Source organism: Spinacia oleracea, chromosome 3 (genome assembly GCF_020520425.1).
Source record: "Spinacia oleracea cultivar Varoflay chromosome 3, BTI_SOV_V1, whole genome shotgun sequence".
Classification (NCBI taxonomy): Eukaryota; Viridiplantae; Streptophyta; class Magnoliopsida; order Caryophyllales; family Amaranthaceae; genus Spinacia; species Spinacia oleracea.
This window is the reverse complement of record NC_079489.1, coordinates 150,501,665-150,519,060: the sequence shown is the minus strand read 5'-3', so window position 1 is coordinate 150,519,060 and position 17,396 is coordinate 150,501,665. Positions and strand designations below refer to the sequence as shown.

General features: G+C 36.8%; 2 protein-coding genes across 2 annotated transcripts; one reads left to right on the top strand and one right to left on the bottom strand.

Annotated features, from left to right (window-relative positions):
* The first annotated feature begins 6,341 nt into the window (after positions 1–6,341).
* On the top strand, positions 6,342–7,036 carry LOC110775971 (60S ribosomal protein L26-1). Its single transcript, XM_021980560.2, has one exon. The coding sequence runs from the start codon at positions 6,428–6,430 to the stop codon at positions 6,866–6,868; it is 441 nt and encodes a 146-aa protein (XP_021836252.1). The 5' UTR covers positions 6,342–6,427; the 3' UTR covers positions 6,869–7,036.
* Positions 7,037–11,510: 4,474 nt separating this feature from the next.
* Positions 11,511–17,168, bottom strand: LOC110775968 (mitochondrial outer membrane protein porin 2). The gene is made up of 6 exons (XM_021980557.2): positions 16,937–17,168; positions 16,719–16,786; positions 13,237–13,347; positions 12,951–13,037; positions 12,665–12,873; positions 11,511–12,151 (listed from the first exon to the last, which is right to left on the bottom strand). Exons 1-6 carry the CDS (start codon positions 16,983–16,985, stop codon positions 11,845–11,847), a joined length of 831 nt encoding a protein of 276 aa, XP_021836249.1. The 5' UTR covers positions 16,986–17,168; the 3' UTR covers positions 11,511–11,844.
* Between the last annotated feature and the right edge of the window lie 228 nt (positions 17,169–17,396).

Here is a 17,396-nt window from a genome sequence, read left to right as displayed (position 1 = left end):
ACTTTCGAGGTCTATTTTCTCTCACTTGTCATTTTGGAAACGAATCTCCAAAAGGACATTATTTCGAGCAAACAAACATTATGTTCTCAAAAATTCGTGGTAGAAACAATACCCTTGTGTCTCATTTGAATAAATCACAATGAAACATATATCTATACTTGGGCCTTAGTTTGTTGAATAACAAACACTAAGCTCCCACTGAGTTTAGGAACTCTTTAGATATATTATGAAAAGATATTCTGAAATTACTTTTCAATAGCTTTGACGAATTTGGTTTAGTTTGGTGGTATTTGAGCATTTTGTTTTAGAAATTATAGGAAAAGTCTTTATGATTCATCATTGATCGAATCAAGTACTAATTGACTTCGATCATTCCAACGTAGATATGCCATATCTTATGGAGCTAGATTGTGAAATTACAACACACAATCATTGATGATCATATTTGGTCTCAAGTAATCATCAACATGATCTAACCTAGATTTTTATGATTTCTTGCCAAGTGGATTTTATACTTCTGAATCTTTGAACTAGCCAAACAGATTCAACTTATATCACATTTGAGTAAATAAACCTATATTCACTCAAATCCATGTGAAATAATAAAGTCATAAAACCTTTCTTTAGCTTTGAACTCTATCGTCTAGGTGTTCTAACAATAGTTCATATTCTTTGTTACTTTCAACAAGTAAGACTAGCTTGTCTTAAGTTGATCTAGAAATCAACCAACTTTCAAAAAGTCCATCAAAATAGAGCTTATGAATGTTAACTTGTTGATATGGTCTAAGCAACAATGCCAAAGATTAATGGAACTCAAATCAAGGGTTTGATTTGAACCTAGTAAAGTTCTTTAAAGAGTTGTTTGTTTTAATCAAGCATATTGACTCAACCTGTAATTGACCATTTCATTCAAATAAACAAACAAGCATTGTTTTTGTTCTTCTGAATGTGAGTCTTTCTGTGTTTGAAGCAGAAATTTAGGTATGCTGATTATGGAACAAAATAGCCATTAAGTTCCAGCCTTTGAAAGGACTTAAAACAAACTAGATGACCCTACAACTAATGTAGCATTTCCATGCTTCATTTCCCACTTGTAGGTCATTAGTGTATCCTAGCTTCCATTGTTTGAGTTATTACCGAAGTAAGAACCTCAAGCGGTATATGATACCAAGGAAGTTTGATTGCTAGGTCACTTCTCTTTAAACATGAACTTATAGGTAGAAACGGAATCGTAAATTCCTTTCATTTGTTCCTCGTTTTCCTATTTCTTGTACCCTTTCTTATAGTCTTAAGAATCGATTTCTTTAGTGTTGACTTTTATAATTTGTTAGACATGTCCAATGTCACCAACAAGGTTTTTACCATTTTAATTTATGTTGAATATTTTGCTTCAACTAGATGATCTTACCAGAAGCTTCTAAAGTTCTCTAAGCATCGATCTATTCGAATGTCTAGGGATTAGACTCATTCGAGAATTAAATGGACAAAGATATTAGGTTGTTAACCATTGGTAAAGCTGAGCGTATTAAACTCAATGCTTTATGATCTCAAAACTACAGTGTATTTTGAATTCACAAGCACCAATTGGTTTGCCATTCGACTTTGATGTTCGAAAACAACCATAAAAGTCGCTATAAGAAACGTACATTTTAAATTGCTCACTTTCTCTCATTTCCGTGAATCGTTCTTGGATTCACTACCAATCGAGGAAATTTACTGTTACCTTTCTAAAAGGATTTACTGCAGTGCAAGATATTTAATTATAAACAATAATTAAAACATACATTGAAGCATGCAAAGTCTAAACATTTATCATGAATAATAACTTGAAATTAAAGCAACCATGCAATTCAAACAAGTTATTAGCATTTTATTCGAATTATGTGTTCCGGCAGGTGTGAATAAAATGATTCCAAGACCCTAAAATCATTGAAGAACTAAGCACAGTTTGTCGACTTAATCCTAAAACATTTTAGGTAAGCAAAAGCCTTTTGCTAATAGTCTAGAAACTACTCTTGGTTGATAGGTACGTCTAAGAACTTATTAGGTAAACCTATCGATTTTGCCACGACATAAAAGGACTCCTTACTTATATCGTTGAGTTTCACCAAAACTAACGTGTACTCACAATTATTTGTGTACCTTGCCCCTTTAGGACCAATAAGTAACACCTCGCTGAGCGAAAACTATTACTAGATTGATGTAAAGGATATCCAAGCAAGTGTATATTTTGGCATGGCACCTTTTAACTCAATTTTTAAGTTTGGAACTTAAGGCTCTTACTATGTTGGTTAGATTTTAAGTGAACTAAAATCCTTAATCATGCAACATAATCAAGCTTTTGATCTCATGCATTTTAAGACATATTTAAAACAATAAATAACTTAAAACATGCATAAGATATTTGTGATCTAGTATGGCCCGACTTCATCTTGAAGCTTTGACTTCAAAGTCCGTCTTGAAAATCTCCGTGGGAGGCACCATTTTCTTCAAATAGGATAAGCTATAACTAATTACAACTATTTGATGGTTCGCAGACCATATTTGAATTGAAAAATAACTTTGGTACTTTAGACCAATTACATTCAAATTAATGGTACGCAGACCATATTTTCTATCCTATTTGGGCCATACTAGTCACTTCATAACCTGCAAAACAGTACATATACAATATATACCATTCACCCATTCATTATCATGAATGGCCCACATAGCTGGTTAGTAAAACACATTATGCATCACGTAAACATTTGCAGCAATTAATCAAGGGCACCAATAATCTACCAATTATTCAGTCCTTATTAATTCTAATCAAGTTGTTTTAACCTTAAGGATTTGTAGACCTAATCAAGAGTTTATGACAAAAAAAAACGCTCCCACTTAAACCAATAAATTCATATGCTTTACCAATTTTAAACATAAAAATGTATTTCTAGTCTAACCGGAAACATACAAATTTAATTAAAATTTAAAGCCCATATAAATTTATAATTGAATCCAAAAATTTTAATTTGATTTCAGTCGAATTTTAAATTAATTCATGATTTTAATTTTAGTAAAATAATTAGAATAAATAAAATTTATTATAATTACAATATTCAAAATTAAAATCCAAGAAAATAATTTAAATTATTAATTTTAAAATTAATTAAAATTACGTGAACTGAAATTTTCAAATTAAACATTCAGAACGATCTAATCGTAACGCAAACACCCTACGCGTTGCACGCCCATGGGCCGCACGCACACAGCCATTGCTGGCCATGTGCGCGCAGCCCATGCGCTCGTCGCATAGCTGCTGCATCCCTATCGCAAGCCTCCGCACGCATTGGTGCTCGCTGCGCGCGCCAGCGCTCATCGCACGCGGGCTATCGCTCGCAGTGCGCGCGCGACATCGCTCGCTGGGCGCGCGAGCCATCGCTCGCTGGGCGCGCGAGCAATGCTAGGCGCAGCGCTCGTGGCACGCGAGCTTGCGCTCGCTGCGCGCGAGGCTGCGCGCTCTTGTGCGAGGCAGCGCGCGTTGTGGCGCAGCTCGCTTGCTGCCCACACGCGACTGCCTTGGCTCGCCCTACGCCCATGCCCATTCGTCCATTGGTCGTGGCACACGACACAAGGCAGGGCTGCTGCCTTGTGCTCGTGCACTACGCCCTTGCTCATTGCATTCGTGCCGCATGGGCGACGAGCTCCCTTGCTCGTCGTCGCATGCCCGCATTATACAACACCCCTTAAGGGTAACACGAAGCGTCCATTGCTTCGTGCGTGCAAGTTATATGAACGAATCGCATAAAAATTTAAAATTTATATTTAAAATTAATGACAAATTAATAAATAATATTAATTTCATAATTTTAGGGCGAAAAAATCGAAAATTTATTATCCAATTGATTTCCGATTGTTATGGATTCAAGTCTAGGTCATAAAAATTTAAAATTTATCGTAAATTTACAATTTTTATGGTGGTTTTTAATCATAGGTTTCTAATTAAATTACAATTAATTATGAAAATCAAATTAATTCTAAATTATTCTAATTTTCAACAAATTAATCATAATTACAAATTAGATTGCATAATTAACAAGACTAGGCATTCAAACTTGTTAAACATATGCAGTAGGTCAATCAAAAATTCAAGATTTATCAACAAGAATCGCAAATATTTAATTTAACATCTTAAATTTACGAAATTTTGCATTCGAAAAACTAAAACCTTCGAAAAGTCATAGTTAGGCTTCGAATTTGAGAATTCTGGGTTCGGCAGAAAAATACTTTTTTTGTCAAAATTTTAGAATGCCTTTTACATGCGGAATTGACACAAAAATCACTCAATTCGGATGAGTAACGAAGAAACTGCCGAAAAACTGCGTACGTATAATTAAATAAACGCAATTTGCAATTAATTAACAATTACGAAAATTAATCACCCCTTTTAATTCTTGCAAATTTGTAATATTTAACCATGTTCATGCAATTTAGATTATGAAAATAATAAGGGGCTCGTGATACCACTGTTAGGTTATGATACATATGACAATTCATAAATCATGCGGAAAAACCATTTAGCCAGGAATACATATTATTTACACATAATCATATAGCATAATTTAGATGCATACTCTTTGTTGCGTGCCTTCCCTAGCTGCGTCCGAACCGAACAAGAACAAGTCTTTTAGGACTCCAAGTGTCGTCCCTCCGTAGATAGTCCACAGCACGTCCGGATCCGCCTTAAGATTGACCAACTAGAATCGCCCTTAAGGTACTATTATTTTCGGCTAAAATGGGCAAGAGTTATGGCTGATTTTTCTGCTTAAAAATCCTAGTTTTGAATACTTGAAAACTTATGTATAAATAATGACCCCTAGGCCCTTATTTATAGAGGTATGGAAAAGGAATTGTAATCCTACTAGGATGTGGATTTGTTAATTAGAACTTTATTAGGACTCTAAATAACAAAGCAATTCTAATAAGATTAGGATTTTAATCTTCGCACGAATCCCAATAGAATTAGGATTTCCGGCATACGCATCGCACAAGCCGTGCACCCGCGCAGGCCTTGCGGCCCACGACAAGCGCACAGCCCATGTGCGGTGCTGCGTGCGCGCGCGCGCCCTTGGCTGGGCCTGGCCTTGCGCTGGGCCTGGTCGAGGCGTGCGTTGCGTGCGGCTCGCTGGGCGATGGCCTGGCTTCGTGCTGGGCCTTCGTCTAGCGGGCCTCGTCCGATGCTAATTCGTACGATACGCTTCCGATTAAATTCCCGATTCCGGAATTCATTTCCGATACGAACAACATTTAATATTTCCGATTCCGGAATTAATTTCCGTTTCGAACAAATATTTAATATTTCCGTTTCCGGAATTATTTTCCGATTCCGATAATATTTCCGATTCTGACAATATTTCCGTTTCCGGCAATATTTCCATTTCCGATAATATTTTCCGATACGTACCATGTTTCCGTTTCCGGCAACATCTACGACTTGGATAATATTTATATTTCCGATACGATCCATATTTCCGTTTCCGGCAATATCATCGTTTCCGGAGTATTCATTTCTTGCCTGTGACGATCTCAGCTCCCACTGAAACCAAGATCCGTCGATTCCGAATATCCATAGATGGAGTATTTAATGCCATCAAATACTTGATCCGTTTACGTACTATTTGTGTGACCCTACGGGTTCAGTCAAGAGTAAGCTGTGGAAATTAATATCATTAATTCCACTTGAACTGAAGCGGCCTCTAGCTAGGCATTCAGCTCACTTGATCTCACTGAATTATTAACTTGTTAATTAATACTGAACCGCATTTATTAGACTTAACATAGAATGCATACTTGGACCAAGGGCATTATTTCCTTCACTTTGTACTCCGTATTGTACTAATATGCATATTTAGCTTATTTGGATATTTATTTTATACACTATAAATTCATACTTTTGCATATATTCTTTTTACTTTCACGTCTTCCTAATATCACAAGTCTTTTATTTAGATACTATTGAAATAATAAAATATTTTAGTAATAACCGTGCGTTGCACGGGACCTAACCTAGTACAAGTATAAACTAAACTGTATTGGTTACGCATAAATAAGGCCTCTTGCTGTTTGCTTACCCCTAAAAATATAGGGACGATTTGACGAAACAATGAGAATTCAAAAATAAAGCCCAATCCAAAAAAACGATTTCGGCCCAACAAGAATAATTAAAAACTGACTATAATTCATTTTATTCCGAGAATCCGAACACATAAGGCCCAAACCATTTATCGGCCCATCTTCAACAAAACCCTCATTTCCCTGTATACACACCCTTCTCTTATAAGAGTCTCTCAAACCCTAAAACTTTAAATCTTCGCTCTTGCCGTCACTTCCCCTCCCCCCTCAGAAAACCCTAACCCCAGAATCCCAGTGAGAGAGAGAAAGAGCGAAAATGAAGTACAACCCACGAGTCTCCAGCTCCCGCCGCAAGAGCAGGAAGGCCCATTTCACGGCGCCATCGAGCGTCCGCCGTGTTATCATGAGCGCACCACTCTCCGGCGACCTCAGAAGCAAGTACAACGTCCGTTCAATGCCGGTGCGCAAAGACGACGAAGTCCAGGTGGTTCGTGGTACCTTCAAGGGTCGCGAAGGGAAGGTGGTTCAGGTCTACAGGAAGAAGTGGGTGATTCACATCGAGAGAATCACAAGGGAGAAGGTGAACGGCTCCACCGTCAATGTCGGAATCCACCCCTCGAAGTGCGTCATCACGAAGCTCAGGCTCGACAAGGACCGTAAGTTGCTTTTGGATCGCAAGGCTAAGGGTAAATCTGCTGCTGATAAGGATAAGGGCACCAAGTTCACTGCCGAGGATATTATGCAGACTGTTGATTAGTTGCTCTTGAGAGGAGAGAGAGTAAGGGTTTGAGGATTTTGCTCTTATGTTTATCGTTTTTGTTAAATTCTGTTGGATTTTTATAATCTGTCCTTTTTGGAACTTAATTCAGGTAGTGGATTTTATGTTAAAACATGATTTTGGATCTATATATTGTTGGTTAGATTATTGGATTGCGTTTTTTTGATGTTCTGATTATTATGCGAAATGGTTTTGATTTTGCTGGTTCAATACTTGTGTTATTATGATATTGACTATTTTGAGTATGTGCTTGTGTTAATTTAAGTAATGTATTTGTGATGAACCGATGATTGCTCGTATCAGTGTGTGGTATCCTAATTTATGGGTAGAGGTAGTGATTTGAGAAGTTGTGTTTGGTGGGTGGAATTGTTGTCCAAGTTTTAGCTTATTGGTTCATGTAATGAGAATCAATGGTATAAATATGTGGGAATCGAAATATTTTTATGCTTAAAACTGAAACTTGCTCAAAAATTCAAGTATCCCCATGGGTATTTGGGTTGAATGAGTCTAGTTCTTGTTTTTGCTAGTGGTTGAACACAACCTGAGGTGTTGATCGTGGTGGTTTAGGGCTGAGATATGCAGTTGTTTCTATTGTTCTGCAATCGCCGGAATTTATTCAATTAGCTCTTAATTTTGAGTAGTCTTTGAAGGATCCGTTTCATAGAATGTTGTTGTGAACATATCCTATCCATTAATTCTAGTTCTCCTTTTTTGGATTGGTACTTATACTGGAAGATTTATTGTTTGGTTTTTTGTTCAATCTTGATTTGAGCCGAAAGTGTATGGTGATTACCTGTGACCAGACTGCTTTCAAGTATTCAATGATTTTCTTCCCATACATGTGGGTATGCATTGAAAGGGAACTTTTTGTGATTCATAATTCAGTGATCGTTGAAAAACTGAATGCTGGGCTTGCCAAATTACATGGTGTACATGAGCAATATGCTATTAGGTTTACTTGTTTAGGTTTTGTGCAAGTCTATGTCAGTATATCTCTGGTCTTGGTTTAGTTACAATGGCGCTGTGCCCATTGAAGTGGGTTTTTGACTTGTTCAGGTTTTGTTCTGGTCATATTTTTTTTTTGATCGCTTTTAATGGTGATCTTTGGTGGAAATTTATAGTGTTAAGTCCATATCCGTTTAGGTTACTTTTGAAGATTTTGATATGGTTCAAGTACAAGTTATATGGAAGTATTTTTGAAGATTAAGCTGTTAATATGTTGATGTGCAAAATTAAGGAGTACTAGTAATTTTGCAGATTTATTTGCAACGATGAAATGAACCAAAACTTCCCAGAAAAATTGCTAACTTTTAATACTAATTCTGAAAATGTTTAGTGGAAATTATACCCATCACTACGTTTTTTGTTCATTTTTTCTCCATCCAAAATTTGCAGATCAATACAGTGGAATTTGTTGCAATATCAAACTATCAGTATATATTTTCTATTGTTGTTCTGCTGTTAATAAGTTTTAGCCTGAGTATATATTTCCAGTTAGTTTTGGTTGAATGGTAATTAGAAGAGGATGATTGTGGGTCTAATTGAAAAAGACCATCATATTTCTGTTGCTTTGAAGATGTGGACTGTGCTTTAAGTCCTTCGTTGAAGTTGCTGTCTGGTAAAATTTACCGTATACCAAACTATCAAGGCTTGATATTTTTGCTTTTGAATTCGTTGTCAACTTAGGCTCTACGGCATGTCTTACACATAACACATTGCACAACTACCCTATGCGTAAGATGGTCAAAATTAGTGTTTTGACAATCCTTGACCCCATAACCCGATGTGTAGTTACTGAAAGAGATCCAACCCCGTATAACCTGAAATGGACCAGATAAGACCCATTTATCCTACTCCGTATTATATAACCTGAGAGAGATCCAAACCTGTATAACCTGAAACGGACCAGATTAGACCCATCTATCATCAATCTCTGCATTATGTAAGCTGAAAGAGATTCAAACCCGTATAACCTGAAATGGACAAGATTAGACCCATTTATCCTACTCTTTATTATATACTCCGTAACCTGAAAGAGATCCAAACCCGTATAACCTGAAATGGACCAGGTTAGACCCATTTATCCTATTACGTAACCTGGGAATAACTCGAAACCAAGGACGAACCTGATTTGACTTGAATGGCCACTCCTACTCAAAAGGCTTTCGGTTATTACTAATATATTTTAGTTAGTATTTTTTTAAAAAGGCATTAATGCAAACATTTTTTATTGATTACATTACTGTTCCTCGTGTCACTCCATTTTATGGTGTTTTCTAGGGGTGAGTAAAAAAAAACGGGTACCCGAACCGGAACCGCCAAAGGACCCGCCGGTTCCGGAACTGGACCCAATCCCGCTGGCACCAGTTCCGGTTCCAAAATTTTGGAACCGGTTCCGGTTCCGGATCCTGGTTTCAAAGACCCATTACCCGGCGGGTATCCGTTGGAACCGATTACTGGACCTGGTATCCATTGGGAGTGGTTCTGAAACTGGATACGTGTTACCAAAACTCAAGGCAAGTGTCATTACTGACTTTTTTTTTTGGGTTAAAAGATATTCTAATTCATTAATTTGTAATTGAAATGCTCAAAGTCCAGCCCATTTGACTCTAAAAACCCTAAAAGGTCCTAAGTTGTCTGCCTATTCTCATTTGTAGATCTAAAATTCACTCTTCATCTCTCACCTTCGGTCTTTCTCCTTCTCCCTCGTGCGGTAAACAAATATGTTTTGCTCCTCAAAAATATTGAGCAAATATATACTACTCGTGTAAAATCATTATTAGTGGTTTTACACTTCCGCTAGATAATAGTAGGGTTTTATTTAATCTTTGGTTGATTATAGAAGGGGAGAGGCGCTAGAATTGTGTGTTTGTAGATTTTTATTGGAAGAATGTGGATGTGTAGAAAGGATTTGATGAAGTTAAACGTGATTTATCAATAAGAAGTAGTTCTTACCCTTTCTGATATTCATCTTTTTAATCATTTTTATGGGACAAAAGACGGTTTATCTAATTTAATAAGGAATATTAAGAATAGCAAAGAAAATATTAATCTTAAAAGGAACCGGGTACCCGGTTCTGGAACCGGTTCCCGCCGGGTCCTGGACCGGATCTAGAAATTTGGGACCCGGTTTTGCCGGTTCCGGGACCGGATCTAGAAATTTAAGATCTGGTTTAATCGGTTCCGGGACTGGTTCTGCGATTTTTGACCGGGACTGGCTCACCCCTAGTGTTTTCATCACATTTTCCATTGTGCCCTGCAACTCAACTCTACCTCTTCACTGGTTCGTGAGTCATACTGAAAGCTGAAACAAACACAACTCATTGAAGAATAGTCTATAAATTTGAATTACTCTCAACCTAAATTGAAAGGTTTTTTATTAATAAAATAGTTAATAATTCTCAAACCTTGTTAATTGGATTGAATCCTTGTACTTTTAGCTACCAACAGATTTGTGCAAGTTAAAATAAAAACGTCAGAGGTTTTAGTCTTTAAACACAAATATATAAAGTAAAGAGATTATAAAATATCTGCTAAAAACGGGCTAAAATTAGCCTATCTTACATCTCCAACTAAGGAAAGAAATCATTGATTTGCTACAAAAAGCCTCTTGCCAGATCAGATTAAAAAAGGAGTTTTCCTAGCTAGGAAGGAAAGTTTAAAATTGACTCAAATTCTGCAAGTAGTTTAAGCACCTCTATGAATAAGACGAGAGTTTACTAAACCTTGCTTTACACGTCCTAAAATCTTTCCATACTAAGCTAAATACAATTGGTTTTACAAAACCGTAAATTTCAAAAACTGTTTTAAGAGCTAAGTAACTAATGAGCATAATTAGTGAAAGTAAAGCATGTTTAAGACTTGATTAACACTAACATCACACACCTCACCAACACCATGGGTTTTGCTTGACCTACCTAGCTTCTTTTCCTTGGTTGCTTAATACGAGCACAATAGTAGTATAGTACCAATCTTTAGGCCATGAATCTCTTATTTGTTGTGATTAAGACTAGTACTTAGCATACTTCTTGATTTGCATTTGATTTCACATCATAAGCTATTATGGCTTTTTCGCCGACGGTTGAAGTTCACCAGAATTCCACATTTCATCCGATCGCCGACAAAGATTTCAAAGCTAATTCTCAAATTTCAGCAAATCAACTTTGCATATTTTCATATTTTGTAGTTATTGTAAATTATTAGTAGCATACGCTTTCTTCGTTATAATTTCCCCTCCCCCCTCCTCAGTTTTCTTTATTTCAGAAAATTAAAAATACAATATAAAAAGTAGATTTTGAAAACTAACAATTTTTTTTTAACATGATTTTTATGTACCATGTATACGATTGATTTTAAGTTCTTTCTCCTAAATCACGTAACTTTTATTTATAAAAAACCAAAAACCGCAAATACAACAATGTTACCGAACAGACCCTAAATACTTTATTTAATTATTTTACATGTAGCTTTGTAGATCTACATTTGGTGCCTTTTCGTTTTTCTTTACGGTTTAGTTCTACTTGTAGCCTTGTAGGTAGTTTGATTACTTGTATGTAGGTTAGAAAACTTGATATTCAAGCATAAAAAAGAACATTAAACAAGAGTAAGAAAATACAAGAGCTGGCAAACTAAGTTTATATGGGTAGTCAGATCAAAAAGCAATTCCATTGCGTTTCTGCATTCAAACATAACTCAATCTATCAAAAAATAAAAATAAAAATAAAAGCTCCTTCCCAACAATTGCTACCAGGAGAAATCGTCGCAAATTTCAAGCCCTCCTTGCAGCTAGGAGAGAACCATATAGACAAGTATCGACAACACAGTATGATAACCAACAAATGAATTAATCTGCATAGCTACTTATTCAAGGCTCTAATAAACAGAGCTTAGGGAATGGGCCGGGCCTATGGGGATAAATTGCGAAAAATTTTACCCTGAAAGAAGCATTCAGATTATCAAAGCTTAAGAGCGAGTCCCAAGCCAAACCTTGGAGTTTTGTCCAAGGCTAAGGTGTCGAATTCACTGGCGATAGTGAGCACTGACTTAGGAATGACCTCGTGCTGAAGAACAGCACCGAGTTTCCCGTGGTTGTTGAGCTTCGCCCTAACAACTGTCAAATTATCAACTGCGTACAATCCTCCAACTGTAAAAGTATTCTCATTGGTCGAAAACCTTCTGCTTATTTCAGCAACTGCTGCACTTTTCTTCAGCTGATCCAAATGGTGTAAATATGATGCCTTCACTGTATCTCCCTTGTCACCCCTGTGCAGGAAGACACAAACTGAGTGTTAACAACATACGATTCTCGTTGCACCAACTACGACTAGGCCTGGTTATTGGGCGGGTCAGGTCAGTGTCGGTGAGGGTCAAAAGTGGGTCGGATAATGAAAGGGTCAATTTTAGCGGGCCAATAATGGGAGGGTCAAAATGGGTCGCGGGTCAATAGCGGGCCGATAGCGGGCGGGTCAATAAACGAACAAGGGAAAATGAAAAAAGGGAGTCTTATGCGAATACAAGTGAATAATAGGAAGCTATCCATATAATTGTTTATATCATAACTATTTTAGTTTTCAAAATTATTGTGTTATAAGTTTGGCCCTATATTGACCTTGTCCAATAAGAGCCCTTACCAATAAGAACCCTATTAACATGACCCAAACCCTATACCCATTGGGCTACCCTGTCCAATAACCAGGTCTAAGTATGACATATACGAAGTATTATGTTAGTGTCAATCAGATGAAAAGATGGTTCTGAAAAGTAAATGTGACTTACAGAATAATTGATGCACATGACTCTGGCTTTGATAGATTAACACCGGCAGTATACTTCGTGAAGTTACCAGAAGTGGTGTCATAACCTGCTTCTACACCAAAGGAAATAGTTGGGGTGCCAAGTGTAGCCGTAACATCAACAACAGGAGATTTGTTTAAAGCAATAGCTGATGTAAATGTTGCATGGTTATGGAAGTATTGAACCTCCACCTGTTTTGACAAATAGGCAAAACAATCAAAAAAGAGGTAAAAAAGAGAAAATCCAATTTCAAAAGGGCATATTATACCTTGCCACCAGAGGTATCTGGTATCTTGAATGAAGCAATAGTTTTTGTTGATGGGACTATGTCAGCAATTGTGATTATTGTGGAGACCTGCAAAATTAGAGTGAATAAGTGTATGGTTACACAATCGTTAAGGTCAAAAGAGCTGGGTTATTTGGTAAAACTTGCTCTACACCGCAATACCCTTAATGCGGATACCTATCAAGTCCATAAGGGTATATTAGATATAGAACATGTTTTCCATTTCCCCATTTACGAGTAAAAAACCCATGGAAGAACAATAAATTACATTTGACTCTGTGTCGAGTTTGACATCAATCATGGTGTTCTTGTACTTGTACAAGGCACCCACATCTCCATTTGAAAGTCCTCCTTTCTTAACAGCAGTTGAGGTGAATGCCTGAAGATTTGGTGAAGAAAAAGACAGAATAAGGATATTTCTCTTTGCTTTATTTCATGAAACTTATTATTTATTCTTGCAAGAATAAGATTAAGATTTGTACCACACCAACAGAACTTCCTTATTTTTAGGGCTTATAACTTATTCTCGTTAGAATATTATAAAGATTTGGTGACCTCAAACAATGCAGATTAGATCCCTTCATTTCAGGTTAAGTCAAGTCAGAGAACATAGCTGTACTATTAAGATAAATACTTATATAATTTGATATTTCACACGCTTTGAAATGAATCTAACAAGAACCTACATAACAATGCTTATATTATAACTTGGTTAAGAAATACAGTCAAACTTATGTCATACCAAGATCAGACCACACCATGACATTCAAACCAGACCTTACCTCACGTAATACAAACAATATCACCTAATTACAAATGAAGTAAACACAATCTAAGATGTAATTGTGCACGCAGTTAAAGATGGAGCTACGCCTCCTAAACAGTCAAACAGCTAGAACTCAATTATAAGGCATGATTTATTAAGCAAACAACAAACAACAAACAAAGGGACCCATTGATATTTGACAGCCTGAGATAAATGCTCATCTCATAGCCCACAAAAAATCATGTTGTGCGAGAGGCAGGAAAACTGAAGGATAGATAAGAATTGGCGTGCAACTGTGCATCTCATATGCAATATGTTCACTGCATAGTCCCGCCATTTCGGTGGTATACTCTTCAATTGGTGTCCTCTTTTTCCTACTAATACTACAAAAACTACATGGCCAAACAATCTATGATTTCAAAAATAATTGTTTGTGTACCAAACAAGAGATTACAAAGGTGTTACAAATCATTGTCAAATAGGATAGTCACAAGACCGAATAATTTAAGCCTAATAAGTAGTAGAGCAGTTTTGGGCAGATTTAGGAGTAGACGAGATCAGAGATCGCTAAAGTAGAAGACACCACAGGTGACCATGCAGCTATGCAAGCTAGCAGCCTATCGTCCATGCAAAATGACTCAAACAGCAGGGTAGAAGCCAGTATAGACAGCCATGCGGCCCATGCCGCAATACTTCCAGGTAGTCGGATATATACTTTGTCTTCTTCGCCGCTATTTTGTAGTTTACTAAATCACATTATATTACTTATTAGTGTTTCATTGTAATGAGGAGGTAGTGGACTTTGTAATTGGTAAATGGATCTAGTAGCCAGAGCTAGGTAGTAATGTAGTATACATGTTTGATACGGGTAGGTAAGCACAAGAGAACCAAATAAGCAATGGCTATTGACTGTCAAACCCATGAGTTTACAATAAAAAAGACCTTAACCAAACCCCATCCGTGCAAAGTAATTTCTATTCTTCTCATACTGAGAAAATATTGTTTACAAACGCATATAAAGAACCTTTGCAAAATAAGCACTCTAACGACTTTTCCAATATTAGGATCTCCTCCAATTTTCTTGGACTGTAAAGATACCATCATGGGACTACAGCTCCTCCGCGAGTAAGGATCCTCTCCATTTCCAAAAAGAAATGTATGGTTCAGTTCTTAAATCAACGGTTGTAAAATGCATGAAGGAGGTAAAGGCATTTTAGGGAATGATTTTTTCAACTAGCTTCGGTGCCATCCTCTTAAGATAGGAAGTTGATGAAAAGAAATAGAAAGGTTAACGCCTTCTATGAAAAGAAAATACATTAGGTACTGGAAAGGTGGGGGGGGGGGGGGGGGGGGGGGAGCACAGAAAGTCAAACGACAAGGGAATTGCTTCTTTATTGAATTGGATGCTTGCAAGCCTAATAGGTGAAGGGGGGAAGGGGATGATGATGATCCGCATTATCAGTAAAACAGAAATAAAAAAAAACGATGGATATCCCTATATAGCTATGTCACTATGTGTTCACTATTGACTAACTTCCAGATCATTATCAAGTTTGTTGATCATCTTCAAGGCAAGTTCAAAGAAGAAAAGTCATATAGTAAACTGAACACCTCCTGTCCTCAAAGACAAAATGGTCCTACTTCTCTTGAATTCCAATAATATGAAATTAAGTTTAAGAACCAACACAAATGATGGCCTCATTAAACACTCAATTGTTTTTCTCCTATAAGAAGACTTGATATTGGAAGTTAGAGTTCTTGTTCATCAAGCAAAGAACATATTTACGTGAAAAAGACTTACAAATTTAAACCAAGGCCACAAGTAACTTTCTGACAAACTTATTCCACGACTCAAACCTGGAGCTTTATACAGAGTTATTAAACACACGCTAGCAACAAATCTTGTTGGTCGTCCAGAATATGATTTCAGTATTTCAGCAAACACATGCCAAATCATATGAAAATCTAGACCTATTTCCAGTCCCATCAATATAATACTTTGATCACTTCAATCACAGTAGTATGATCACAGTAGTATGGTCACTTCAATCAGATGTCAAATCACTATAATATTGCATGTCCCAAGACTCCTAACTCATGTATTATACTCAAGTTACCAAGCAGAAAATGGAGATTGGCTTATAAATGACTCCAACGCAGCCAATTCATCATCAAAGTTCGATATCTCAGCGATAAAACAACCAAAACACTCAACTGATAGCAGTTACTAAAGCCCACACTACAAAACACCAGTGGTTACTCGATGGAGATTGGCTTACTAAATGACTCCAACGCATCAAATTTCCCATCAAAGTTTGATATCCCAGCGATAAAACAACCTATATTCTCAACTGATAGCAGTTACTAAAGCCCACACAACAGAACACCAGAGATTACTCGATGGAGATTGGCTTATATATGACTCCAACGCATAATTGCTCATCAAAGTTTGATATCTCAGCGATAAAACAACCAATACACTCTACTGATAGTAGTCACTAAAGCCCACATAACGGAACACTAGTGGTTACTCAAAAGTAGACTGTGCTCATCAGAAAACCATTCTGGAGGAGGCCTAACCCTAGTTTTTCTAGCGAGTTGACTTGTGAAATACAGAAACTATTATCCAGAACTAGACAAATTACATACGTGCACGCAATTGGATCTCCAAAGAAAATATGAACACACATTTCCATAACATCTAACCAGCTAAGCAACATTTTGTTACCAAAAATCACCAGAACAAATTCAACACTAGAAACTACAAATAAAACTGATAGAACGCATAAACTGCATCTACTGAACATTTAAAGCAACAACAAGATCAAATTTCCAGATTATGAAAAACGCGATAAATACGAAAATAAAATCGAAATGCGACCAATCAACTACAGCATATAACGAATCGATTACAACTACATTGAAAATAGCTGAAAATAACTTGATTGCAAAAATCTTAGGGCGAAAAGAATAATCAATCATACCACACCATTGACGCTGAAAGATGAGACTGAAAATTTCTGATCTGAGAGATAGTCCCTCGTCAGAAGATCTGCAATCGAAAAAATCAAAAATAGGTTAGATAAAACAAAAATTCAAAGCCGAAACAAATCCTATATGAAGCTCGAAAGGTCAAATTTCGTAGGAATAGCAAAAGAGAGAAGAATCCAAAGCGAAATGGAGAATAATGTTTACGAAGAACCTTTGGAACGCTTTCCGATGTCGGAGAAGAGGCCGGGACCGTTGGCCATCTTGACAGGAGAGAGACGGAGGAGAGAGAAAAAGAAAGAGAGAGAGAGGACGAGGAGGAGGAGGAGGAAGAAGAAGAGTGACGACCAGTCGAACACTAACAACAAAATTACAAGAGAAGGAAAGAAACACACGAGGTCGGGAGCTGGATAGGTGGCGTTTTGGAAATGAGAGTTACGACGGTCGCTCCAGATTGAGAGGAATGGTTGTTTTTATTTATTTACTAGATTTTAGCCCGTGCGATACATGGTTTCTATTAAATTGTTATGTTCAAATAAAACTCAGCTCCTATGTATATACCAATTTTATATACTTCGTATTAGATTAAATTAGTTTTTGATTTTGCATTGAATTTCATTTTATATATATTTTTTTAATTATGAGAGTGTCTCTTTTTGGATGAAATTGTATTA

What these genes read in the sequence shown, in the direction of transcription:
- LOC110775971 (XM_021980560.2), top strand. Translation starts at nt 6,428, where the DNA reads ATGAAGTACAACCCACGAGTCTCCAGCTCCCGCCGCAAGAGCAGGAAG.
- LOC110775968 (XM_021980557.2), bottom strand. Translation starts at nt 16,985, where the DNA reads ATGGCCAACGGTCCCGGCCTCTTCTCCGACATCGGAAAGCGTTCCAAA. An exon ending in CATCGGAAAGCGTTCCAAAG is followed by an intron (nt 16,787 to 16,936) that starts GTTCTTCGTAAA and finishes TTTCGATTGCAG; the next exon opens with ATCTTCTGACGAGGGACTAT. An exon ending in CTTTCAGCGTCAATGGTGTG is followed by an intron (nt 13,348 to 16,718) that starts GTATGATTGATT and finishes CCAAATCTTCAG; the next exon opens with GCATTCACCTCAACTGCTGT.